Source organism: Rousettus aegyptiacus, unplaced genomic scaffold (genome assembly GCF_014176215.1).
Source record: "Rousettus aegyptiacus isolate mRouAeg1 unplaced genomic scaffold, mRouAeg1.p scaffold_m13_p_2, whole genome shotgun sequence".
Classification (NCBI taxonomy): Eukaryota; Metazoa; Chordata; class Mammalia; order Chiroptera; family Pteropodidae; genus Rousettus; species Rousettus aegyptiacus.
In genome coordinates this window covers 175,400,264-175,425,776 of record NW_023416295.1, presented here as the reverse complement: position 1 = coordinate 175,425,776, position 25,513 = coordinate 175,400,264, and the positions used below count along the sequence as shown (strand labels likewise).

At 56.0% G+C, this 25,513-nt stretch overlaps 1 protein-coding gene and 1 pseudogene across 4 annotated transcripts; both read right to left on the bottom strand.

Moving 5' to 3' along the window:
- Nucleotides 1–429: 429 nt before the first annotated feature.
- On the bottom strand, nucleotides 430–23,801 carry GTSE1 (G2 and S-phase expressed 1). Of its 4 annotated transcripts, none has more exons than XM_036237670.1 (13): nucleotides 23,695–23,801; nucleotides 23,183–23,280; nucleotides 19,355–19,412; nucleotides 18,631–19,252; nucleotides 16,099–16,269; nucleotides 15,284–15,410; nucleotides 11,587–11,943; nucleotides 7,756–7,828; nucleotides 5,673–5,891; nucleotides 2,984–3,109; nucleotides 2,093–2,294; nucleotides 1,394–1,606; nucleotides 430–894 (listed from the first exon to the last, which is right to left on the bottom strand). In XM_036237670.1, the coding sequence occupies exons 2-13, from the start codon at nucleotides 23,256–23,258 to the stop codon at nucleotides 811–813; spliced, it is 2,328 nt and encodes a 775-aa protein (XP_036093563.1). In that variant the 5' UTR covers nucleotides 23,259–23,280; nucleotides 23,695–23,801; the 3' UTR covers nucleotides 430–810. The 4 variants fall into 4 exon arrangements, with proteins under 4 accessions (XP_036093563.1, XP_036093565.1, XP_036093564.1 ...); XM_036237672.1 differs by having other exon boundaries at nucleotides 23,627–23,695; XM_036237671.1 differs by lacking the exon at nucleotides 23,695–23,801 and adding an exon at nucleotides 23,476–23,620.
- Nucleotides 20,406–20,520, bottom strand: LOC118614881 (annotated as a pseudogene).
- Nucleotides 23,802–25,513: the final 1,712 nt, after the last annotated feature.

Genomic DNA, 25,513 nt, shown 5'->3' with positions numbered 1-25,513 from the left:
GTCGTTCACGGTTGCTCGCCCAGCACCCACAGGAGTGTGGGTAGGTGGGCTCTTCACAAACAGATAATGAAGGACCTGAGATCGTCTCCGGGGGAACTGGTATTGAGCTGGAATCTTCTGGGAGAGGGTCTGCACTTCAACAAATTTTTATTCACACCGATTTTTCCCCCATTATATCTCCATAACTTTGTTTTAATAACTGCAGGTTTGTATCTTTTGACCACCTTCACCCACCCCCCCACACCCACGCCCCCCTCCCCCACCTCTGGCAACCACCAATCTTTCTCAGTCTGACTTATTTCACTTAGCATAATGCCCTCAAGGTCCCTCCATCGATAGCCACACTCAATTCTGAAGTTTGGATAATTTAAATCTTGCATATTGATTAGTGATAAAAATAGCATGGCTATGTATATTTGAAAATCAAGATAATTTTCAAAATCAAGATATGCTTTATTTTACAATTCAACGTAAATCTAGAACACTTAACTTTTCATACAGTTTTTGAAATAGTCACTTGCTATTTTACATACAAAAGATTCAAGACAAAATTCTGTACTTGGAGACTTCCAATTTGTAGTCCAGCACAGTGTGCAGGGCAGCAAGGGCAGCAGCCGCTGGACAGCAGTGGCCACACATGGGCACAGACAGGCCCCCGGTCCCGCAGCCTGCATCCCCAGGCACAGCCATTTCACTTAGGTTCTAAAACAACTTTTTCCTAGTACGGTTCCTTCTAACTTTATTTCTAAGCTGAGCACGATGTTAGGACTATTCCTGTAACAAAGAGTCAGATGCAAAGTGTTTTCCTGCTCAGAACTTGAGAAGTGGCGAGTCCGTGTTTTCTTTGTCCGCCTCGGGACTCAGCTGGATCAGAGGGGAACACAGGTCTATCAGCTGCAAGAGAAAAGAGACAGGAGGTGAACAGAGCATCCCTGACGACCCTTCCCAGCCCGTAAACATGGCAGGACTTTGTTCACTGAAGACCAGGCTGCCCAGTGCATTCCGCCATGGCTCGGGGCCATGACGACCCAATAACCTGGCTCAGGCACACTGATATCTCCTAGGTTGTTCTAAGTTGGGAGAAAATGCCACACACTGAAGCACTCGAGTTCCTCAGACAGCTCTGCTTCCCCATCACACATTGTGCACTGGCGACGCCACAGTGGAAACAACTCCTGCCCCTGGAGAACTCTGGGGTCCCAAGCAGGATTCCTGGGTGGGACGTGACCTTGGAGCTCTTGCTACCACAGATGAAGTGTACACTGAGTCAGGTCACCCTCAGAAGCCTCACTGGCCACTCTCCAAGATCAGTGAAGTACGTGAGTAGAGGAGCAAACCGAGAACTGAGATGGCCCAAGGCCAAAGCAGCACAGAGTCTCCGGCCACACCTCACCTGTCCCACCTCATGGGGTGGCTTAGACACAGTGTTCCTGTCCACGTCTGGAGTGTTTATCAGGAGGTCGATCAGAGGCCTGCTTTCGGATACCCGAGCCAGGCTGGCTTCTGGAGTATTGCAGAAGTCGATGAGAGGGGGATCAGCGAGGGGTGGACCTTGGGCTTTCGGAGTAATGGTAAGCTGATCCAGTTTGATATCCACAAGAATAGCCTAGACAAGAACACAAGACATAAAGGCGATTCTAGCATCTTTTTGTCAACCATCTTGGGAAGACATAGGCTTAGCCTGTCCCAGGTGGCTAACAGTTTGGAAAACTGGGGAAGGAGGGCTGGGATGGGCCCTTGGTGTGGGGAGCTGGCTGTGGGGTGCAGGCACTGACAGCTCGTCTCTCTGGCTGCCCATCACACCTGGTCCACTGCCCCCACCAGCAGCCAACCGACCCCTCATACTGCCCTGCTTCCCCTTCCCGCCCTTTGGACCCTCTCTAGTCAATTACAGGGGAGAGGTGCAGCTTTTTCTCCTCCAGAGGCTGGAGGTCCCGACTTCCTGTTTGGCACACAGCTGGCAGGGAGGCCCCGGGGTCACAGGATGAAGTCCTGCAGCCGCAACTCGCGGGTCACGTCCTGAAGCTACCACCCAGCTTCCAGGCCGGCTCCGTAAACCCTGACACCAGCGAACTCCATGTGTTTCGTTTACCTCTCCGGGAGCCATGTCTTCAAGTGGCTGTGCTTCGTCCAGGGCTACTTCCTCGGCAATACTTTTCGAAAAAGTAAAATCACTCTTTTCCGGAGAGAAGCTGAGTGCCTGCGGCACAGCAGACGGAGGAGAGAAACTGCTGTCAGACGAGTCCGAGCACCTCGCGGTGGCCCGGCTGCTGCTCCCTGTCACCAGTGCAGTTCTGTGGGGGATGAAAAGGAGCATCTTATGAGGAAAGTCTGTGAACTGCCAGTTTGCTTGGCTGTGACTTAATTTTTGGAGGTGACAGACAGTGCGGAGTGTCCACTGGTTCCAGCCCCATCAGGACTGAATGACTTCTGAGGTTTCTATCAGCTCAAAGATCCTACCAGTCTGCTGTCAGTGTGGGCCTGTTTTATTCTCTTCGTAAGGTTACTCACAGGACGGAAGTTGCCCTGCGGCTTCTGTCCCTGTGACTTGGCCACCTCTGGCCCTGGGAGGGCCCACGGGCAGGTGTGCCCCACCTGCCGGATGCTGCCTCCTGCTGCCTCCTCAGGAGGCCCGGCCCGGCTTCCACCCCCACACAGGCAAGACCCCGCGTGGTCGCGCACCTCACGCGCCCCCACCCCCGTCCGCAATGGGGCAGACACTCCTTTGATGACTGCTCCCCGCTAGCGGGTGCAGTGAGCACCAGGTGGCCAGCCGGCTTGCTGCTTCTCCAGGCCCAGGACAGTCTGCCCCGAGGGGACCCTCAGACACCTGATGCCTCCAAACTGACCTGCCTGAGGAAACCAAGGAAAGCAGCAGTTTCCGTAAATTAACACTGTGTTTCCTTTTTAATGTTTTAAAGGCTTTGTAACAAATCTGAAAGAATCTTTTTCTATTATTTACATTTACAAACATACAACATACTTAAGCAGGTCGCTGCAACTGTTTCCGTACTGGATCCTGACTGCGTTTCCGGGCAGCCTTTTGTCTTTCTGCGGCGTCGCACATACCCTAGCGCCTTTTCTTCGAGTCTTCTCTGTCCTCATAGAACTAAACAGACGTGTGCATGCAGATATATACACGTGATGTGTACAGCACCTACCGTTGGTGGACGTGTATTTCCACACCCTCGTCTGCACCCCCTCTCTCTCAAGGATTCCTTATGAAAATGCCGAGTCAGCTGCTACAATGCTGACTCATGCTTCTTACTGCCTAAATGGTGCTTTCTTTCCAGTCTTTGCCACTGGGACCCTGCCACCGCGGGCGTCCCTGTGCATCTGAGCTGTGGTCTCGCTCCTGTGGCAGGATCACTGGGTCAGGAGTATGTATGTGTGACCAGATTTTAATAGATGTTGATAAATGGCTTTCCAAGACAGACCACCGGAATCTGCATTTCTGCCCGCAGCAGTCCAGAGCACCCTGCGCCACCAAATCCTCACCAGCCGGTGGGGACGAACGATCTGCATGGAGAACTGTCTCCTAGTTCCTATGACCATCATCTCCCCAATAGTGGCGAATCCGGGTTTCTTTGCAGGTGTTACCATTTGAGCTTATTCAGATGGTTTGCCTGCTGACTTACATTCAGCCATTTGTCTATTGATTTCATTTATGGTCATTTCAGCCATAAATCAAGACGTTTTTGATTTTCACTGTTCAACACGGGTTTATCATCACCTCTTCCGGTTTTTCGGTAGTGATTAAGGGTCTCCTGCCCCATGATTACTCATGGTCTCCTGTTTTTTCTTCTGTTTTTCTTGTCCTGTATATTTAAGTCTAACTCATCTCAGATTTATTTCTCCTTGATGTAAGATGGGTCCAATTTAATTTTCTTCAAGATAGATGACAACATATTGTTTTTTGTTTTTTTAAAAAAATCTATATTCATAAGTGAAATCAGTCTAGTTTCTTTTTTTAAGTGTTACCGTTAGCTGTCAGGTTTGGCTATTAAGATGGATTGAGTAACCTTCCATCTTTACTTAGCTACGCCCTTGAAGAGTTAGCTTTAAAACTTAAATTTTTAAAGGCTGTTTATGGCTCGGCTGTGACGTCCTCTGAGCAGTGCCTTTCTGAGCTCTGACCGTGGCTTGATTCGCCCCCCCCCCTTTTCCGGGGGGCATCTGGATGACGTATTCCTCAGAATGCCTGAGAACGCCTCCGGCCCGTCCTCTACCTCTGTTTTCTCACTGCGTTGCGGGGTGAGGGACGGCGGTGGCGGCGGCAGCGCCACTGGCCGGAGCAGAGAGCACCCTCCTCCAAGGGCGGCAGTCCCCGCCGGACCCGGCAGAAACGCCCACTGTCCACACCGTCCAGCATGGCAGCCACCAGCCACGCATGGCTGTTGAGCACCTGAAATGTGGCTGGTGCAAGTGAGGAGCTGAAACGTGAGTTTCATTTAATCTTAATTACCTAGAATTTAAATGGCCACACATGGATAGCGACCTCTGTACTGGGCAGTGCAGGCAGAGAAGCCCCCCTCGCTGCTGGCCCGAGGGCGGGGAGAGGACGCGGCCCCCACCAAAGTCGCTAGTGGCCCCTCAGGGCTGGGAGACGAGGCTCTTGTAACCTTCCCGCCCCCGACCTGGGACCCAGACTGTGTGCAGCCTTCCCAGGACCCGCAGCTGTCAGGGCTCTCAATGCTGGCCTCGCCCCAGGGACCCGAGGCCGGCCGGCCCTGTCCCCTCGGAACTGGAGCCTCTGAAGCCGGTTCAGAACCGGAACCGGAAGTGACCGAGAGGAGCTAGTTCCAGGTCCCCACGTTCCCGGGCTCTGTCAGCCTTTCGCAAAGCTGCCACGACGCAGTGAGAAGCAAGGCCGGGCACCCGAGCGTGGCTGGAGACACCCCCACCACAGACAGGACTCCAGTCAAGGACGCCAGTGACCCATGGCAGACGCAAGGCCTGTTGCAGCTCTGGGGACATGGTGACGAGCCTGTTCACGGGGCGTCAGGCAGCCGCCAGGCGTGCAGACACACAGCCGGCAGGCACACGGGCGTGGCCAGGCGGGGACGTGGGCTCTCCGGAAGCGCCGAGTCTGGCCCCCCAACGGCCAGATCACGGGGTGCGGCAGACGGCGCGCAGGCCTGTCAGTCCAGAGGAGGGGGGGTGTGGCTGGAGCGAAGTGGCAGAGGGACTGGGGGACGCAGCAGCAGACGCGTCCACGGATCCGGAGTCTGATTCTCAGGCAGCCCGGGAGCCACCACCGTCACTGTCCCCGTGACTGCGACCCTGGGAGGCAGGGCCGCGGGTTCTCCTGGGACCCAGCAGCAAGGGCACCGCAGACGCAGAGCCCCCGACTGCGAGCTTCGCCTGAGGCCCCCAGTGCAGGGCCCGCCTGTCCGCCTGGACGGTGTGTCACCAGGCCCTCTTCCCCCCGCCCGCCAGGCCGCCACTGCAAGCCCGGACGGAGCGCATGACTCGAGGGGCAAGCAGGTGCCCTCCCTTCCCCTCAGAGGGCCAGCAGGAGGATTGGCGTCTGGCCCTGCCCTGCCGCTAGGAAGGGCGGTGACCTTGCCGTCCCCAACGAGCGACTGCGCAGCGGCCTCAGCAGCCCGTCCGGCAGGGGGGCGGGTGCGTCGTGAATGAGACACCGACTCCCCGCCACCTCTGTCTCCTACCTCACCGCTGACTTCTTCTGGGGATCCGAAGTCAGCCGCCGGGCCGGCACGCACAGGGGAGATGCCGGGGCCCTGGGCACGGTTTTTGGGGTTGCCGGTGGAAAGCCAGACAGCCGCCGGCTGGCCGGGGTGGGCAAGGCCGATGCCCTCACGGCGCCGCGCAGGCTTTGTGAGACTGGCCCTGAGCAGCGCCTGGCAGGGGTGCTGTGCACGACGGCCCTGGAAGACAAAACGGGACTTAAGCACAGACGGCCCCAGTCACATTCTAACCGTTCGGCCAATGTCTCGATACAGTGGAGCATCCTGTGGTTCCAGCATTAAAGATGGGAGCTGGCGGAGCCTGCCCGGGCCCCGTTCCGAGGGGCCGCAGGCTCCTCACCGGGCAAGGCCTCGCCTCTGCCCTCACGGCTCTGGCCAAACGCGGCCGCGCATCACAGGCCTCTCCGTGAAAACAGAGGGTCAGGAGCGACCTAAAGGTCACCCTTCGATGGCGTAAGCATTCCCAGCAGGAGGTCCAGACCCATGGCGGGCTGTGACTGGGCCCAAGGATGCACACGCAAGTGTCACTGGGTGCACATTTATGCCAAATGTGGACACGAACCAGTCGGGGTGCCGGTGCTGGCTCCCCACACGTCTGCCCCCAGCCCTGGCTGTGCCTGTGGCCCCGACGGCCAGAACCCCGCCTGACGGTCGTTGGTTTTGTTGCTGATAAAGAGGAGAGGCGGAGTAAAGCCTCTGATATTTTAAGATAAAACAAGCCCAGGCCACCCTACCAGGTGGGGAGGTCTGGGGATGTCCTAGTTACTGGTCCTGCCATCTGTCAAGGACAGTCTTTATGTCCTTCACGTAGAGTCCAAAAAACTCTAACATTAGCTGAAAAAGCCGGTCACTCCAGGAGCCCAGGCAGGAGGGACGTGGCTCACGGTTCTCGGACCCGCCCTCTGTCCGTCACTGCTGGGTGCTGGCAACGCCACCCCAAACTCCAGTGAACACACACAGCCACGGTCCTGGGGGGCCGAGCTCCCTCCTCGTCACAGGCACAGAGGCGAGCGAGGCGGGACCGGGCGTCTGCTCCAGGCCTGGCCCTCCCGCACGCCGCTGGGAGGGAGGGCACCTGGTCCAAGCCTACAAAGTGCCTCCGAGTTCACACACGAGTAAGTGAAAGCCCCGAGTCACGGAAAGATTCGCAGATGGCCCGGCTGGCCCGGGGCAGAGACGGGATGCGGGCCCCGGTGCCAGTGTCCGAGCCCAGCACCTGCCTGGCCCATCCCATCCCAGCCAGGTCCACACACGGGCACCAGGCCCCCAGCGCGGGTCGCGGCTGCTGCAGGGCTGAGTGTCCTCACGTCTGCCCCCACCCAGCTGATATGCAGAGGGCTGAGCTGCGCTGGGGCCGTGTCCCTCCACTGTGACAGAGCACTCAGTGCGCCAGGCTGGGCCTGGTCATCGGGAAGGGCCGGAAGTGTGGATGGCGCACCCTCCGACTTCAGCAGGTGGCAGTGACGGGCGGCAGCGGGAGGACCGTTACGGGGAGGAGACTGCCATTTGTCTGCGTGAGTCCCACACCGGCCTCGGCCTCGTGCGCGTGTGTTCTCTTACGGACTGTGGAGTTTGCTCTGCTGAGCTCAGGACCATCTCTGGACGCACGAGGGGACGAGGCCCGGGACGTTCGATGATGTGCACGAGGTCTCGATCAGGAAGGGGCGAAGCTGGGACTCAGAGCGAGTCTGAGTGAGCGCACCACAGAGCAGCACGATCCGCAGCACAACGCAGAGTCACCTCTGAGGACCCACGGGTGGGGCCGCGTGCCAGGCCGACCGCTCAGAGCGTCCAGGGCTGGGCAGGGACTTGCTCTGAAGGCAGCTGCACCGAGCGTCCTGACTGGACACCGCAGGAAGAAAGTCTGTGGCCAAGGCAAACTGCAGGGGACGTAAAAGTGGCACCCGGGAGACCGGGGCTAAGGCCAGACACAGGGGCCGGCCTGTGGGGGCCCCACGTGGTGAGGAGCCACTCCAGGAAGTGAGCGGGTGTGTTAATTTGTTCTCATAATAGCAGAAAGAAAGGAAAGGGACTGACTCATTACCTCCCTGCTGAAGGGCAGGACTGCAGCCTCTGTGACCGAGAGAACGTGGGCGTCGCGCTGTCTGGGGGTTCACCTGAGACGAGAGAGGAGGCGTGCAGTCAGTCAAACACGGATCAAGGGATCAGTCCACCATCTGGGGCTCTTCACCCAACGGGCAATTCTCCTCTAGCTCCGTTTTCCCAAGTTGCAGCAAAGATGGCACAGAAGGTAGATGATGCTCACGCAAGCCCAGCGGGAAGACCCACCGGGCACGGGCATGTGGGACGGGCCACGTCCTCCCTCCACGGGGGCCCACCCGAGGCAGGGCTTTAAGGGTTGGCCACCAGGTACAGAAAGGTCGGAGCCCTCGTCACCACCTCGGCCCGCAGCCTGGCCCCGCAGCCCCAGGCAGGGAGAAGCGTGACCCGAGTGACGATGACAAGGCAGCCGAGACCCCTGAACTCACGAGATGCCCACAGAAGCGGCACCGACGTGGCTAGGCTCCAGGAGAGCCCCACGGAGCCCACCGACGCCCTCATTTCCCCGATGCAGGCCACGGCCAGGTCACAGTAAGATGTCACATTACTGACGTGAAGTCTTGTGGTTGAAGTGTTTCCACACGGATGATCTCATCGGACGATAAGGAGGCTGGGAGGGCTGAGCCAGGCTCAGCACAGGCCCCAGGCTGCGGCCCCACAAGTCGGTCCCCTTACAACACGGGCGTCTCAGGAATCAAGTCATAACCTCACCCTGGAGTCCCCAAAGCCATAGGGGCCAGGCCCCCCAGGCAACGCCCTATTGTCTCTCGGAAGACAAGGGCAGAGGCTGTCCCCAGAGCCCTGACCCCAGCCGCGGGAGGAAGGTGGAGCTGCGGCTCTGAGGCCAGGGTCCCCGCCCTAAACAAACTTCGGGCTTCAGCATTAGGAAGAAAGGGAGCACGCGCTGCGGGACACGCTCCACGCGCCCTGTGCCACTGCTGAGGTCTGGACTCACACCTGCCTGCCCAACAGCGCCCCCCGCAGCCAAGAAACTGGACCAGAGGGCTCTGCCGGGGCGGCTCTCGCGGCACCCTGAGCGGCAGCGCAGCACCCGGGCGCTCCTGCCAAAACCTCAGGCCACTCGAGTGCCCTCTCCACACGGCCACATCCTGTCCGAGCCTACCAGGGAGCCCCCAGGCCGGATCCCAGCTCACCTTTTGCACCGCCCCCTCCCCAACCTCTCGGCCGGATCACGGGGAGGCTTCTGCTCCCCCACAGGGCCTGCTCTGCCCGCAGGAAAAGCCGCTTCAGGAGGTCACACCGCGCCTGCGCACACCCCTGAGGCCCTCCTCGAGTCTGCACGGGTCACACCGCGCCTGCGCACACCCCTGAGGCCCTCCTCGAGTCTGCACGGGTCACACCGCGCCTGCGCACACCCCCCAGGCCCTCCTCGAGTCTGCACCGAGCGCTCGCGTGGTCTCAAGGCACAGCGCAAGCTAGACTCCGGCTGCCTCTCTTGCTCGCTGGCTTGGCTGGAGTTGCGGCGCTTGTTTAACATTCACTCTCCCCCACTTCTCAGGAAAAAATGTGGGGCAAGTGTGAAGGAAAGACAACGCACCCCAGTCCCCCGGCAGGTGAGCGTGGCCACACGACCAAGTCCTGGCCGAGGACATGCACGGAAGTGCACGCACAGCGTGCAGTAAGTGTCCTGTGAAAGGAAGGGATTTGCTCTGCACGGTAGGTACGAGGGCTGGAGCTGGTGCCTGTCCCCAGACCATGAAGAAGAGAAGCCAGTCACGGCAAAACAAGACAGGAGCCCGGGCCACTAGCACCAAGGAGAGCCCGAAATGCTCTGAACCGCCTACCCAGACGTTTCTGTGACGGGGAGATGAACAGTGCTGTGCGAGCAGGTGGCAGACGTTAGCGCCAAGCACTGTGACCTCATTCCCACCACCCCCGCCTCCGTGCTGGCTCCAGAGCCGTAGCTTCGCCCACACCACTTCCTGCCCGGACTGTTCTCCCCTGCCGGCCTCCCCGCATGCCGGCCTCACGGTTCAGGCCTCTGCTGAGGGTCGCCTCCCGAGAGGGGCCTGCGCTGACCTCCTCAGCTGACAGGACCCCCGTCTGAATTCCTCCCCAACACACACTGCTTGTTCCGACGTCTTCCTGTTACTCGCTTCATTATATTTGTGATCTGAAAGTATACTTCTTTGATGGCATTTCCTACATTTTACTATTAAATGTAAATTGCGCGAAGAAGGACCTGTCTTGTCATCAGGCCCCTTCGCCCTAAAGGAGCGCCTGGTGCTGGCAGACACCCAGCAGAGCGGCTCGTACTCACGTGAGCAGGAAATCAAAGTGAGGCTTCTGGGTGTTCAAGGCCATCTGCGCTCGCCAGCAACGCTGACAACCTCAAACCATCCCAGGCGCCTGGAAAGTGCCTACTTAATAGAGGGGCCCAGAATGACCCTCTCCCCAAAACCAGCTCTGTACAGCATTGTGTCCTGCCAACATGTTAGGGTAACTGCCGTGACCGGACACCCGCCCACTCCTGCCAGACTACTGGGCTGCTCCTGGTGGCCCTGTCGGAATGCGGGTACGGGAGGGGAGAGCCCAAGCAAGTGTGGCGGCTTCACTGGTTTGAGGGGACAACAGTCGGGGTCCCGGGAGGCTGAGGAGGACAGAGTTTGAAGGGCAGAATACTAGAGAGGAGGGAGCTACAGAGAGGGTTCTCAAAATTGGAGTGGGACCCCGAGTCTGTGCTGCTTCATAAGCTGCTGTGCACGTGTTGGGTGAGACTCCAAAAGGCTGGGATGAGGACTACGGGGAACAACTGCCCCCCGCCCCCATATGGGCCTGGGACACACTCGCACCCAGCAGCCCGACTGGGAACTTGGGAACATGGTACGTTCAACAGGCTCGGAAAGGCCCACACTACCAGCCAGGCTGACCTATGCTGAGAGCAAAGGCTGCTGGGACTTGCCCCCATGAAGCTTAAGGAGCCTCAGAAGGAGCCAGGTGACATGGACGCACCCACCGCCAAAGCAGCTCCAGCCCCTCAAAGAAAACCCAAATACTCAAAGCTGTGAAATTTACAAAGTCCAGCAGACAATAAGAAATTATCAAGCACGTGAAGAATGAAGCAGGAAAATGTGACCATAACCAGGAAAAATTGGAAAAATTAGTCAACAGAAACAGACCCCAAAATGACAAGGAAGATGCGATTAGCAGAAACAGACTTTAAAACAATCAAACACATTCGAGGATTTAAAGGAAAGCATAAACACCATGGGACACAACAGGGAAACTATAATGTCGGAAGTGAAAAATGAGCGGACTAGGCTCTGTGGCCGATCAGACACACTGCAGAAGGAAAGACGTCTGAACCTGAAGACATGACAGTGGACGACATCCATACTGAAGCACAAGCAAAGAGGCTGGGGAAAACGGAACAGGGCTTCGGCGACCCACGGGACGACATCGAGAGGTCTACGGTACATGTGCTTAGGGTCCCACCAGACGAGAGGGAGCAAGAAGAAATGGTGCCCATGGTTTTTTCCAGATTTGATTACAAATATCACCTCACGGATCAAGTAAGCTCAAGAACTCCCAAGCATAACAAGCACAAAGCCACGTGCAAAGACATCATAATCAAAATGCTGAAAATAGCGAGAAAAATCTCAAGAGCAGCAAAAGAGCAATGGCATGCACACGGGGGGGGGGGGGGGGGGGGAGACGGACGAGCCGGGGACACCGGCGAAGTGCTCTGAGGAAAGAGGAAGCACAGAAACCGACGTCGCCAAAACTAACGTGTTCCTGACTTTAAATACAATTTGTTCGATGTTTTTAAAACACATTAGTTCCTACGACTTACCCGCAGCAAACTTGGGAATTTTAAACTGATGCGCAGGGGTAGGCACAAGCTGGGTCTTGGAATTCAGAGCAGAACCCCGCCGTCGTGCGCTCCCAGTTTGGTTCAGTGGAGATCGCGACAAACTGGAGCGAGGGTCCAGTCCCAGGCACCCCCGTTCTGGAGTCGGGGGTTGGGTGAGCGCCGAGGCGGTGGGCACCGTGGGCTGCTCCGCTGTCGACTCGGCCGGCCCGGCCCACCTGCTCGGCCTGCACACCGCGGCAGGGCCAGCCTGCAGCCCGGCCCACCTGCCCGACCGGCTGCAGTGTGACAGAGGCCGGGAACCGTTAGCAGGGATGCTTGGACGTTCACGTGATCTAACTGGAAGAGGACACACAGAATCTGGTTATCACTCAAGCTTATGTGATTTTTAAATTATGAAGTTATTTAACAAACACATAGGATATGCTGTCTTTAGCGTATCTGTCTGCCTTTATTAAAATGTTTCCAAGTGAGGAAAATAATTTCATTCCATCATGATTTCCATATTTAAAAGAGCACATGAGAATATGAACAATATTCTGTATGTCCATCATGCAGTGTCTTCAAACATAGCGCAACCCAGGTTGCTTGTGGCTTGGCTGAGTGCATTCTAAGGGGCTAATTTGAGACGCGATTCCCAGGAGAGTCCCCGGACGTGTATGAACATACATAAATTCAAGCTCGCCTATCTTTGTTGATTATGTCAACAGCAGAATCTACTTTTGTTGAGCAAACAGAAGTGGACAGTCACATGCCTGTGAAGAAAACCGCTATTTGAGTCACTGCCCTGTCATTTCATGGAGTGACAACCCCACTCACATCCAGAATCCAGACATTTGGATGGGGACCTGAGCTTGGGCTTCCCGTCCCAAGTTCCTGCTTTGCTTTAAACAAGGTGGCTTTTCAACGACTTAGAGCTAAGCCTTGGGAAAGCGAGCGAGCCCCGCCCCGCCCCCTAAGGAACAGGTGCTCCCGCCCCGCTTCTGGGATCTGTAAGTCGCACGTCTGGTGACTTGGCCTCCTTCGTCGGAGTGTACTGAGACTGCGCCTCCAATGAGAACAAGCGCGGGCTTTTCACTTGCCCGAAGTGGGAGCTCAGATGCTGAGGGAGCCGCCCCCGGGGGAGGGGGAGAGCCTTGTGCCTCCTCATTCGTCAGGTCGCATCTGCGTGTTTTTAATGTAATCCATCAGCTGCAGGCCCCACCTGCCTGGTCAGGGAGGTGGAGACGCGATTGCCAAGGTCCACTCCCTTCAATTCCAAGGACGTAGGGTCCTATCAACCACAAGCGCCACTTAGAACAGCAGCAAACTAGCTGAAAACACTCAGCTGCCAACATACCCAACACACGAGTTAATCTGGTAAAAGCGGTTTTTTTTTTCCGACTGGGAAAGAGCCGGCTTCGCTGGGAAGAGCGGAGCGTGTGACCGGCAGACGGAGGCGGCCGGTGGGCATCCGACGCATCCTGACACAAAGGCGCGCCGAGCCCAGGGTGCTGTGCTGAGAAAGGGCAGCTGGGACACGGGTTCCTCTGGCCCCGAGGGGTCGGGACACCCCACCCACTTCCTTGAAGGCAACTGAGGTTCCCTGGAGACGCGGCCCCTCGGGAGTGCCTTCTTGTTATTCATCAAGAACATTTTCTTTAGAGGTTTTTAAGACTTCATTTGCTTTCACTCTGCAGCCCAGCTTCTGCACAGGGTGCCTTGGGATTGGCTGCAGGGAGGTCACGTGAGCTACGACCCAGCCGTCCGGAGCGACGTCATTGGCCTGTCACCCTGCCTGTGGGCGGAGGGAACTCGGGCTAGTCTGCCGAGTGCTGGAGGCAAAGTTTCTGGTCTGTGGCCATGGTAACTCATGTCTCCCTTGAGTGGAACCAGCCCCGTGGCTCAGCAGCTCCAGTCACTCGCCAACTTGCTCTCTCACCCCGGACTGAGTCTATGTTTTTGTCCTGATGGCATCAATTCCATCAGGAAACAAGATGGGTGCTGCACGCTGTTCAGCAACGCAGAGCGATCCCCGAGGAGTCTGGGCCCGCCCTCTCAGGAGAGTGCCTGGGGCCTGGGGCGCTCCTGCTCTGGCCAGGTGGACCGTGAGAATGGCCCTGGGGGCCTTACACCACCTCGTGGTCATATTCAGGACCAGCGAGAGGGAGACCCCCACAAGCCTTAAGCCCCCGGGTTGGGCTGTTCGACCCCGCCCCCCCCCCATGTCAGCACAGGCCTCCTGAGGGGCCGCTGCCATCACTGTGACCGACGCATGTCCCAGTGTCGCCCATCGGCACTCCCGTCAGCGCGGGCGCCTGTGGCCCAGCAGACCCCTGTCTGCAACGGAGAGTGCTCACGTGGTGACGTGGTGTCCTGAGCCCACGGCTGTGGGCCTGGGGGTGGGACTGTCATCGATGAGCTCCCCCAAGCCTCCAACCAACCCTGGGGTCCCCTCAGATCGCCCCCTTAGATCTTTCCTCCTCTCTTTCTTCCGAAGGCTTCACTCGTTCCTGATTTCTAACGGGTTCTCCTCCAGGAGACTGTCCTTAGTTCTCACTGATCATTTTAAGTGGCACTGTGTGAGGCGTCCCCAGCGGCAGTCTGCGGGCAGTGCTGGGTCCCTGGCTTCTTTTCCCTACTCTGGTTGGTACAGGAGGTCCTCTTGTCTTTTCCTGTCCCTGTCACCCTTCTTGCCACCTCCAGGACTATGACACCACTCTGACTTGGACTCATCTGGCTTCAGCGGCTCTGGTTAAAATTCCTGAAGGAAAACTTTCTGAGAAGGACGCATGGCACGGCTCATACTACACAGTGCGCGACGGCCCCCCACACTCCTCCCCACACACAGTGGGGAGCGGAGAAATCCACACGCACCCGCAGCCCATTCACCGCCGCAGCCTTTACCAGAGCTAGGGATGCAGGGGTCACGAACAGAGATGGTGCTCATGCCCCTGAACCAGCACAGCAGGACAGACGGGGCGATGCCTCACGCAGCCCAACCGCCAGAGGCGGGGCTGGCACTCCACGTGGCTTGTCCAGGGCCCACAGGAACACTGCAAGGGGCACCGTCCCCTCAGTCCGCAAAGGCAAGGGAACGACTTCAGTTCCCGGCCACCAGCTGGCAGTGAGGGCTCCAAGTCCGATCGGTCTGATTGCAGAGTTCACGCTTTTCACACTTGGTGAATTAGCGTCCGCGGCTGCATGGCAATAGCATTTGAGGGGGGTCTGGACCCCAGGGCAGGAAACCCAGCACCCTCCCCAGACCCTGGAGAGTTCTCTCCGTGGCCACTAGATGTCAGCCTTGGCTCGGCAGGAGAGAAAAGCAGCCTGGCCCTGAACAGCGCTGGGAGTGAAGGCTCAGGCTGCCAGGAGCGGCCAGGGTCACATGCACTGAACCACCTGGAACCGCCTTATTTTTTAAAAAACCCGTGTGCAATTACATTTCCACTGAGGCTGCTCTCGGCATCCTTCTGGGTTCTCGGGTGCCTGGAGCCTACACTCGCTCTGTGACTGCATGTCCCCCCCAATTACAACCACCCATCTGGCATGTCTGCCCCGGAGGGGAAGCCCCTCGAGGGCAGGGACCCTGATGCGGTCCCCAACCCACCGCCTCAGGCCACAGCGAGCCTTCCAGAACCTTCTGCGGAGCCTAGATGATTCCGTGCAAACAGCCTGAGAGGCTGGACAACACACCTACCTCTGCCTGCTGCTGGGGAGGCGCGCGCGCCGGACGCCAGGCCCGGGGCAGACCCCCGGGAAGAGGACTGTCTCGCAAGCCGGCCGGCACCGCCAGGGGGCTTCGGCAGGGCTTTCTTCAGCCCCAGCTGAGATGAAACGGTAAGAAAAGAATTCAAGGATGTCATTATCTACCATGACTCATTGTCACGAAAGCAGGGTGTCAAAATAATTCTTAATGATTTAACAGTTATCATCGGGAATCTAAAGAGGGAAAAGGTCAAGCATGCTGTAAAGTCCTGCACGAGGAACACTGGGGAGCTCGCTGAAATGCACATTCTCGGGCCCCGGCCCAGCCCCACGAATCGGCAGCGGGGGGCCTAGCTCTTGGCGGTTTCCACACGCGCACACACGCACACGCACACGTGCACACACACACACAATCACACGCATGCGCATGCGCACGCACGGCTCGGTCTGGCCACCAGAGCCGGAGCACAGACGGCAGAGCCGTGGAAGGCTGTCCCCAGGCCTGTGAGCAGCTGCCGTTTCAGAGCTTCGACACCTCGTCTCGTCCACGCCAGGGTGAGCTCCGCATCGGGGACATGCAGAACCAGGGAGACCCTGAACCCAGGGGGGACGGCTGTTCTCCGCCCACTGAGCCCAGCCCCCACCGCAGGGCGGGCCTCTTCTTTGCATTTCTCCAAGCTGCCTCTGGTGGGCCACATCTTCGATCTTCCTAACCTTGACCTCAATCAAAAGACACGCCCCATGTATACACAGCCCACCTGGTCCCTTGCCCACAGCCACAGCCCACCTGCAGTCCGCCCTTCTCACCTTGCTTGGAACAGGGAGCGATCTCTTGCCTTGGACCAAGTGGCTTCCACTGGCTGGCACGCCGGTGACATGCTGGGCAGCGCTGGGCTTGTCGGGCGGGATGTCCCTGTGGGATTCCTTTTCATTTAGGATTTTCATCCCGGAAGGACTAGCTGGTTTCTCTTTCATAGGCTGAAAAATTGTAAATTGAAATGTGAGAACCGTCTCGTCGGCTAACAATGCACAGACACGCAAAGGCTGATTCAGAGCTATGGCGGGCACTGCCCACCTTCCCAGTGCTGTACCTGTCCCCGACTGCACCAGCGAGACTGAGGGGACCCGAGTGGCTCACTTCTCCTGCCAGATCACCATGGACAAAAACGATGATGGAATTTGCTTCCTCACTAAAAACGGCCCAATAAAACCAAGATCGAGGACACGGGTTCTGGTTACACAAAGTAGAAATGCTGTAGAGAAGGGACCGGTCAGTCCCTCTACCAGAGAGGCTGCTCGGCTACAGTACATCTCCCCCTGTCCAGTCCTGAGAGCCACTGCCTTTGGTGAGCCGGTCAGACACATCATGACCCCGTCCGCGGGCCCGCATGGACGATGCCACTCTTGCAGAAACCACCCCGATTAACAGCTAGTAAGAAGCAACGGAAGTTCACGAAGTCACGGGGATGAAGCGGTAACTATGCTTTACGATGTTGTTTACACTGAGATATTCCTCGCATAAGATAAAATTCATCATTTTAAAGCGGACGCTCCAGGGGTATATTTGCTGTGTTGCGCAATCATCATCAAAGCCTAACGTTAGCACGTTTTTGTTGCCCCTGAAACTCATAACTGTTGGCAGTCACCCCGCATCCCTTCGACCTCCCCGGCCCAGGCAGCCACTAATCCACGCCCTGCCCCCATGGTCTGTCGCTTACGGGCACTTCTTATAAATGGGGTCACACGGTACATGACCTTCCGTGTCTGGCTTCTTTCCCTGAGCACAAGTTTTCAGGGGTCGTCCATTTTATAGCACGTATCAGCACTGCATTTCGTTACTGCCAAAAGCGCTCCACTGTGTGGGCGGGCCACGCTTCATTTATCCGTTCATCGGCTGATGGACACCTGAGTTATTGTAAATAATGCTGCGGGCTTTTGTGTGGACACGTTTTCAGTTCTCTTGGGCACCAACTGCCGGGTCGCATGGGAACCCTCTGCTCGACAGCTTGGAGAGCAGCCAGACTGTTTCCCACGCAATGCGTGAGGGCGCCGATTCCTGCGTGTCCCCCCACACCTGCTGTTTTCTGGGTTTTCGTTCTGACTACAGCCGGCCCGGCCAGCCTCCTGAAAGCACGCTTCCAAGCAGCACGGCCACGCGGTCCAGCCGTTTCGAGGCCACCTTCGCAGGGGCGAGGGCGTGCCAGCGAGTCACTTGAGAAGCGAATGGCTCTTCCCACGGTGGGCAGCGTGTGTGTCGGTGGGGGCGGAGGGGGGGAGTGGTTTCCCATCTCGCTGCCCAGCTAACGCCTCACTGACAAAACTCCGCTCACGGCTCGGAGGAAAACAGAAGGCTCCAGAACAGCCAGCGTTATGCTGCGGCCTCTGCCCTCCTGGGTCCATGTGCCACACACACAAACCCTTGCCTGGGCTCGTGTGTCACACGCAACACCCATGTCAACTTCATTCCAGAACTCCAGCCACTCAGCGGAAGCACGGGCTGGCCGCCTCCTCCGCCCAGGCTCTGCCCGGTTCCACTCCGGTCCGGGCAGGAGGGAGTTGTGTGGCCCGGGAGATGGGCTTGCAGAGATTTAGACATCTGGGCCCTCGCTGGGCGCTTTGCCATGACCTAGACCATGACCACCTCCATGGAGCGTCATTGCTGTGATGGGCTTGGGCTTGGCTGAGGCCTGTTGTCCAGGGTGGGGGCAGAACCGGGGACAGCTTCTCGGGACTCTGTGCCACTTCTCCTCCAAAGTACGAGCTTCCTCCTCCGCTGAGCACACAGCCACGTTGGGCAAACCTGGAAGCAGCCGACAAGCCCCCAGAACCCCTGGCTTCCTGGAGTCCACTGACCACACCCCAGAGGCAACCCTGTCCACGGCCACTCCCCAGGTCAGCTCATCACTTAACTCCTGCGAGGAAAGCAATCTAAACTGTCACGGCTAAGGAGGATGGCTGGTGGCTACTCCAGGACGGGGCTCTCCGGAAGTTGCTCATTAACGCAAATGAAATTCCTAACAGGAGGAATAGCCAGCAATGTAACAAAACCAAAGGGGAACTTTCAAACGGAATTTAGGAGGCGGTGCTTTTAAGTCATCAATTAGTGAGGCAGCCCCGGCCCACCCGCCCCAAGCCCAGCTCCCCACTCGGCAACGCGACTATGACCATCGACTACCTATCGCCTATCAGGCGACTGCCCTTCTCCCCAACTCCCTGCAGAGCGGCTGCATCTCCAAGCTCCTCCCCGTAAAGGTTCCCACTGCAGGGCCGCACTGAGAAGGCTTAGAGGGGGTGGCGTCTCCGTCCCCTGGTGAATATTCTGGACAGGGTTTTGTCTACCTTTTCCACAGCCAAATGGATGCCTTTTCCTCTAACAGACGAAGCTCGGGGTGGCAGCAATTTGCTGATGACCTTTTTCTGAGTCACTGCCTGGCTTGGAAGGTGAGTAGGACTTGGTTCCACTGGCAAAGGACAAGAAGACAGCGGTGGCCCCTGAGGCCGAGTGCAGCTGGCCTGAGCAGGAGACCCCTGCAGGCCCACGCCCGAGAGGGGCTGGGTCCCCGAGAGCAGCGGCTCCAACAAGGGGCTGTCTGACAGGTAGTACGTCTCCCTCTTAAGTGACTTGGGGCTTTTCTTCATTTCATTTTCTTTCTCAAACAGGTTCATTTTTAATTTTGATTCCTGTATGAATCTTTCCACGCCCTGGCTCCAGGGGTCTTCGGGCCTGGCAGCTCGGGCCGCCTTGTTTTTGCTGTTGCTTTCTATCTGCAAGGCCAGCAAGTGAGCTTCTTTATACACTTCCACGAACTTCTCCCCAGGGAGCGGACTCCAACGAAAGTGACTCTGTGATGCCGGCAAAAGAGGTTCTTCTGGAATCTTTGTATTTAATTCCAAGCTGGCAGCAATACATCTTTCTTTATGCCCAACAGGTCCAAAAAAGATTTCATCGTCTTCATTTGCACTATTTCAAAAGAAAAGGATTATTAATAGCACTGGCATTTAAGTGGAAGCTTTTGGAATGTGGTCAACACCCAAGGCAAGGGAATGAAACTCATCTGCTCACCTTAAAGAAGACAGTGAAAGATCAAAGTCAAATTTTTCATCGGCCAAAAGAAGAATGTCTGGGGGGAGAAAAGTCTGCCATTATTTTAAGGCTGGGGCTGATAAAGAGAAAATCATTACCAGCCTCCTTGGTCGAACCTGCAGATGAAACTGCACTTTGCGCCCCATCGGCATTCCGGCCGTACTGCCTTCACCAGCCCTGTCTGCTTATACGCCGAGCAGACCACAGGCCCCGGGGAAAGGGGTCCCTCTGCTGGCCCCGCACCCCGCCCCACCCCAGGGCACCCACAGCACTTGGACCTGACCCCTGTCGCTGCACTGGCTTCGCGTTTCTGCGTCTCCTGACCCTTCTGCGGCCCCCAGGAGGCTGTAAGCCCCTCCACGACAACAAACTAACTCTCTCCCAAATTCCCCAATGTCCAGCTAAATGCCTGGACACTTAGCAAATGCTGATCAAAACGCACTGAACTTGACATTTCAAAGTTTATACAGAATTTAATAAATCATATATTATTTGTTCCTACCAAACGCTGCAGCATGCTTAGTAAAACCATAAAAATTTAAAATATATTAATAACCTAATTAGGTCCTAATTAGTCAATTCAATTAGCCCTAATTACCTAATAATCAAGGCAAAGGTAGAAAGCACAAACGCACAAAGGAAATAAGCAGAGGGAGAGGAAATTAAAAGATTCATAAGTTAGTGTGCTCAACTCCCTGCACAGACACCTAAAAACTTGGCTGAAATGCATAATTATCGAGAAAATAGAATTTATTTTTTTGTATTTAAATTATTTAGATTGATTTATTTATAAAACTGACCCCAGAAGAGAGGAAAATATCTTCATTATTCATTTATCAGAAAATAACTGGACAAATTTATTAAAGAAATATTCCCTCCCCAAAAGCACAAGTCCCAGATAGTTTCACAGGATAATTATACCAAATCTTTTTTTTTTTAGGCAAGGTAACCTTTGGTTGACCTCACAGATTGCAAGGAACTTGCCAGCTTACAATCCCTTATTTTTTATTTATTTTATTATTTGTTTTTACACCTACAGCACCTGGTCTTCCTAGGTGGTCTCCCACCCAAGTACTAACCAGGCCCGACCCTGCTTAGCTTCCAAGATCAAACGGGATTGGGCTTGTTCAGGGTGGCATGAAGACTACCAAATCTTTAAAGAACATATAATTCCAAAACTATTTATATTGCTCCAAAGGACAGAAAACAGAAACCTCCCAACTTAATTCTATGAAGCCTATATAACCACACCAAATCCTAGAGTTTACCCTATAGGGAAAGCTACTGACCAGTCTCAACATAAAAACCCTAAGTAGGAACATCAGCAAATAGAATCCAGCGACACGTCAAAAACACGACTGACTCAGGACCAAGTGAGGCTCGACCCGGACTGGAGGACTGCGGGCGGTCTCACTCCACACAGCCAGCGACACACTCCTCATGTCACCGGACCTAAAGGGAGGCCCACACGACTGTCCCATGCGTGCTGACAAGGCATGTGATAAACTGCGACATACACTGTTGGCTCTGAAAGTGCTTGATGAAAACTAATAGATATATTTTATCAAATAGGAAGTATCCAGCTCAATCTGAAAGCCGAAATTAGGTTTAACGGGAGATACCATGAGAAGTGTTCCTCCTAAAGCCAGGACAAATATATTTTATCAGGATAGGCTAACTTGTGTTGAAATAACAAACCACCACCAAGTCGCAAGTGGCTTATAATAACAAAGCAGCATTTCTCACTCAAACCCTGTGTCCCTGAGGCTAGGCTGGCCCTGTCCCACATCCTCCTCACTGCAGAACCCCGCGATGGAGCCTCCGCCATCGGCAACTCTGCAAGTCTTCGTGGCAGAAGAAAGGGGAGACAGTAACTTTCAAGGCACCTGAGCCAAATGCAACTTCATGTGGGCATGAAATACAAACCAGGGAGGACCATCGAAATGTAAATTAACCCACAATCCAGCCTCAGGCTTAATGCGAAAAGACGAAATTCCTTCAAAGCCAGCAAGGTACTGACCTCTGCTGTCACCGCGATTGTTTTGTTATGCATTATCCAATCAATCAGACAAAGAAAAGTAAAACATGGGGAAATTATTTTATAACCTGGAGTGCGGAGGTCTAAGACACCAAACCGGAAGCCATAAAATAAAAGGTTGAGAGTCCAATATATAAAAAATGTTTAAAATCTCTGCATGGCAACAATCACCATGAGCAAAGTTGAGGGAAATAATAAACAGGGAACGCATGCATATTTGCAGCTCACGTCGCAAAGGGCTAACTCAAAATGGTGCCTGCAAACCACTGAGAAAACAAGAACATAATGAGTGAATAGACAAAGGCTACGAACAGATAAAGTTCATGGAAAATAAAACGCGATGTTCTTAAATTTATGACAAGAAGTTCAGCCTCGCTCAAAAATAAAAGTAATGAAAAATAAACTTGGCAAAGGATTCCACGAGTCACTTGTCAGATTGTTAAAGATGAAAAGTTAGGTAAACTGTAGGCAAGGCTATGGGGAAAGACACCGCCCAGGAAGGCGTCGAACATTATGGCTCTGCCCAGGGTAACGGGGAGGAGCACCTGCCTGCCAGGTCTGAGCACACACGGCACGGCCCGGCGCGTCTACCTCTGTGAGTGTACCCTGCAGACACTGATATCCAAGCTCATCAAGATAAACGAGGCACCAAAAAATGAGATGCAGGACAGGGCTCTGTGTACGCGACAAAGAGGGGAAGCTCTATAAAAAGCAGAGAAATGACTGGCCTTGTACACATACTGGCTCACGCTTGCACAGAATGTGTCTGGAAGAACACCCAAGAGGCCCATGTCACCAATGGGCTTTGGAGGAGGCAACTGGGTGGCCGAAGGACAAAAATGAGAGGCAGATATTTCACTTTTTACATGTCTGAATCTAGAAATCAATTTTATAGGTCACTTCTAGAAACTTCTAATTGTCAGGTAGAGAAAAAGGAATTCTGGACCAGGAGTCAGGGAAAAAGCCTTCGGCTCCGGCAGAGTGACCTTGGGCTGCTGACTCATTCATTCTGCAAACATGTGCCACGTTCTCTACCAGCTGCCAGGCAAACACAGGGCACATGGTGCTGCCCCCGGGAGGGCACCGTTTCATGGGGAGTGATGCAGCAAATGCCCTCCTATACACAGTGAAGAATCCACGATGACTGGCGAGTCTCTAGACAGTTACTGCAAAACGAAGGTGATGAGGACGCTTGGATACCCAGTCTCCCTGCCTCGCATGGGCGTAGTGAGGAGCGAGGGTAAAAGGATGCCGACTGGCTTTACGGGGAAAAGAGAGCGCTGCTATTAACTCACCTTGCGAGGCTGTACTCTCACCTGGGCACTCAAACCAGACCGACAGAACAAGACAGCAAAGTTACAGGCCAGGCTCAATGACTACCATGGTCACAAACATCCTAAACAAGCGTGGGCAAACGCAAACCAGCAACAAACATAAAAACACCAAATTCGATCCCACCAAAATCTGAGTGCCTATGAAGCGCCAGGTGCTCTTGGCACCGGGGTCAGTGCAGCAAATAAGAGCGGTAAGAACCCCTCTCAGGGGGGAACTTAAAGCTGCCTGGGGGTTTGCGGATTGAAAAAAAGTGAAAAACGGGGGCGTTAGACAGATGCAAACACCTTGACGAGGGCAATGAGTCCCATGGGTACGGAGCACTGCCGGGCGCGCGCTGAATAAATAAACGAATTCAGTCATCACGGAAGGATTGAATCAGCCTACGTCTTCACGGATCTCCCTGAACAACGGGCGCTGCAGTGACGAGGACGTACCATCCTTCTGGGGAACATCAGTCTCCGCTTCTCCTGCCTGGCCGGCTGAAGGCACGTCGCTCCCGTCTCCTTCCATGTCGAGTGCTATCGGGAAGTCACTGCAGGGAGGAGGGAGACAGAGGTGAGCAGGTCTCGGAGCCCAGGCCCCAGGTTCCTTCGCCCCCAGTGACTCCCAGCGGCGTGAGCCGCTGCAGCACGGATGGGGACAGAGCGAGCTGGCGACTGCGGCCAGGTCAGGGAGAAAGGCAGCCAGAGGCCGCCTGACATACAGCTCGAGACCCCCCGCGACGCACCCCCAGAGGCCGCGCGCCTCCAGGCCGGGAGCTCCGGAGGCGACGCCGGTCCGAGCCAGGCCTGAACGTCCCGGATGGGGACAACGGAATTCTCAGCTTTCGGGCCGGACAGTGGGGACTGTGGTTTGTCCCCAAATGGCCACGTCCTTACTGTAGTCCCGAAGGATCGCTCAAGGGGACCCCACGGACCCCAGCCCGAGCCCAAACAAAACCCCTCACCCCAGCGGCTGCGATGTCCTGACAACTGGCCTCTGCCTCGAATTTAAATGCGGCGCAGCGGGCGCGGTGCAGGCTGCGATTGGCCGGTTTGAAAAGGGCTCCGCAAGGTCGCCGCGCCCAGTGCATCCTGGGGGTTGTAGTCGGGGTGGGGCCGGAGGAGGCGCGTGACGCGCCTGCGCACTGCCTCCGCGCGCGCGGGCGCGTTGCGCATGCCCGAGGTCCGCCCCGTGCCAGCCGCCGTCGTGCCGCGCGGGGCGGGGCTTCCTTAGAGCACGCGCCTTGTGTCCTTGCCGAGGTGGCGTGCGGACAGCTCCGTGTGGCCAGGAACCTGGTGCTCACCCCAGCTCTTCAGCTGGCCAGTGAAGAAAATTAAATTCCTACCGTAGGATTTGGATGTTAAGACAAAACGAAACAGGTGCATCTACCTACTCTGTAAAGCATTACGTGTCAGTTCCTAACAGATGACTTGAAAAGCGCACAGGTGGCAGTCGGTGACCAGACACGCTGAGTTTTGCCCCTGGACCAGGATAACCTGTTTGGCGGAAGGGGACAGTGATGAGGGCCTGAGCATGGTCAGAGGGTGGCTTCAGTCTCCTTGGGAGCTGAATTTGCTCTGAGGGCGAGGTGGGGGAGATTGCAGGGGGTGTGCCTTGGGGCAGAGCCGGGTGGCCAGGTGGTGGGGTCTGCGTGCGTGAGTGCACATGTTGGAGCAAATAGGAGCCCCCTGATCTGAGTGACAGGGAGAGCTGGCAGGTGGATGGCTCAGTCAGCGGCCGCTTAGGCTGAGCTCACTTGAGCCTTCGACTGTGAACCAGGTAAAAACACCCAACTCAGGGGCCTGAGGATCAAATGAGGGGCTCCACCCAGGACACAGTGTCATGACGCTGTTGCTCTAATTAATAGCGACTGAAGGATGGAGGAGGAAGCAGAAGAAGGAGCCTGGGATGACCTGCAGGGTCTGCTCCATGAGGACTGAACTTGAGGGAGAGCGCCATGTTCAGGGATGACGATGAGCCATCTATTTGTGCAGGTTTTGTGGAAAGCTGTGCAGGGGGCAGCCATCCTGGCCCCAGGACCTCCACCAGGGAGCCTTCCAGGCTGATCGGCTCCTATGGCCCTGGTTTCACGCCATCCATCCCCATCACCCCATGTTTCCGTGGGCCCTCTGCACTGCTTTCAGGTCCAGCTCCCCACAAGACTGAGAGTGCCTGGAGAGCAGGGCAGGATCACTGTCATCACTGTCCTCCAGTCTCACTCAGCCCAGCCCAACACTGGGCACCAGGCAGGAGCTGAGTAAGAATTGGGTAAGGTGGCAGAGGAAGGGGCCCGGCTTGCACTCTGCATCCCTTTTCATTTGTCCCGCCATCCCCGACACCTCTTTTCTATCTGGGGGCTCCCTCTTTACTCCCCCACATGACTCCAACATGCTGGGTCCCCCAGCCTGATTTCCCACCTGAGTCTCTGATCACAGCTCCCTTCAGAGTCCCATCATCTTTTGCTCAGGATCCAGCTTAACTGGGGAAGAGAGATGGTGCCAGACAGACCCGGGTGCAAATCCCAGCTTCAGGCATTGGTCAAGAGCCTTTGGGTGCAAGTAACAGAAAACCAGTTTCAAACTGGCTTTAGAAAGAGGATAACTTCTCAAGGAACAGAGAAGTCCAGGAGTGGCCCTGGCTTCAGGCCCAGACAAAGAGAGGGGCTCGAAGGACAGTGCTGGGTCAGGCCATCTCCAGCCTCCTCTCCGGGGCCCTGCTCGCCCTCAGGCAGCTTTGTCCTGCACGCCAGCCTGGGAGAAGCTCCAGGCCTCCCTCCACCTTCC

What these genes read in the sequence shown, in the direction of transcription:
- GTSE1 (XM_036237670.1), bottom strand. Translation starts at nt 23,258, where the DNA reads ATGGAAGGAGACGGGAGCGACGTGCCTTCAGCCGGCCAGGCAGGAGAA. An exon ending in CTCCCCAGCAGCAGGCAGAG is followed by an intron (nt 11,944 to 15,283) that starts GTAGGTGTGTTG and finishes GTCCTCTTCCAG; the next exon opens with TTAGATCACGTGAACGTCCA. An exon ending in AGTTGCAGCGACCTGCTTAA is followed by an intron (nt 2,295 to 2,983) that starts GTATGTTGTATG and finishes CATCCCCCACAG; the next exon opens with AACTGCACTGGTGACAGGGA.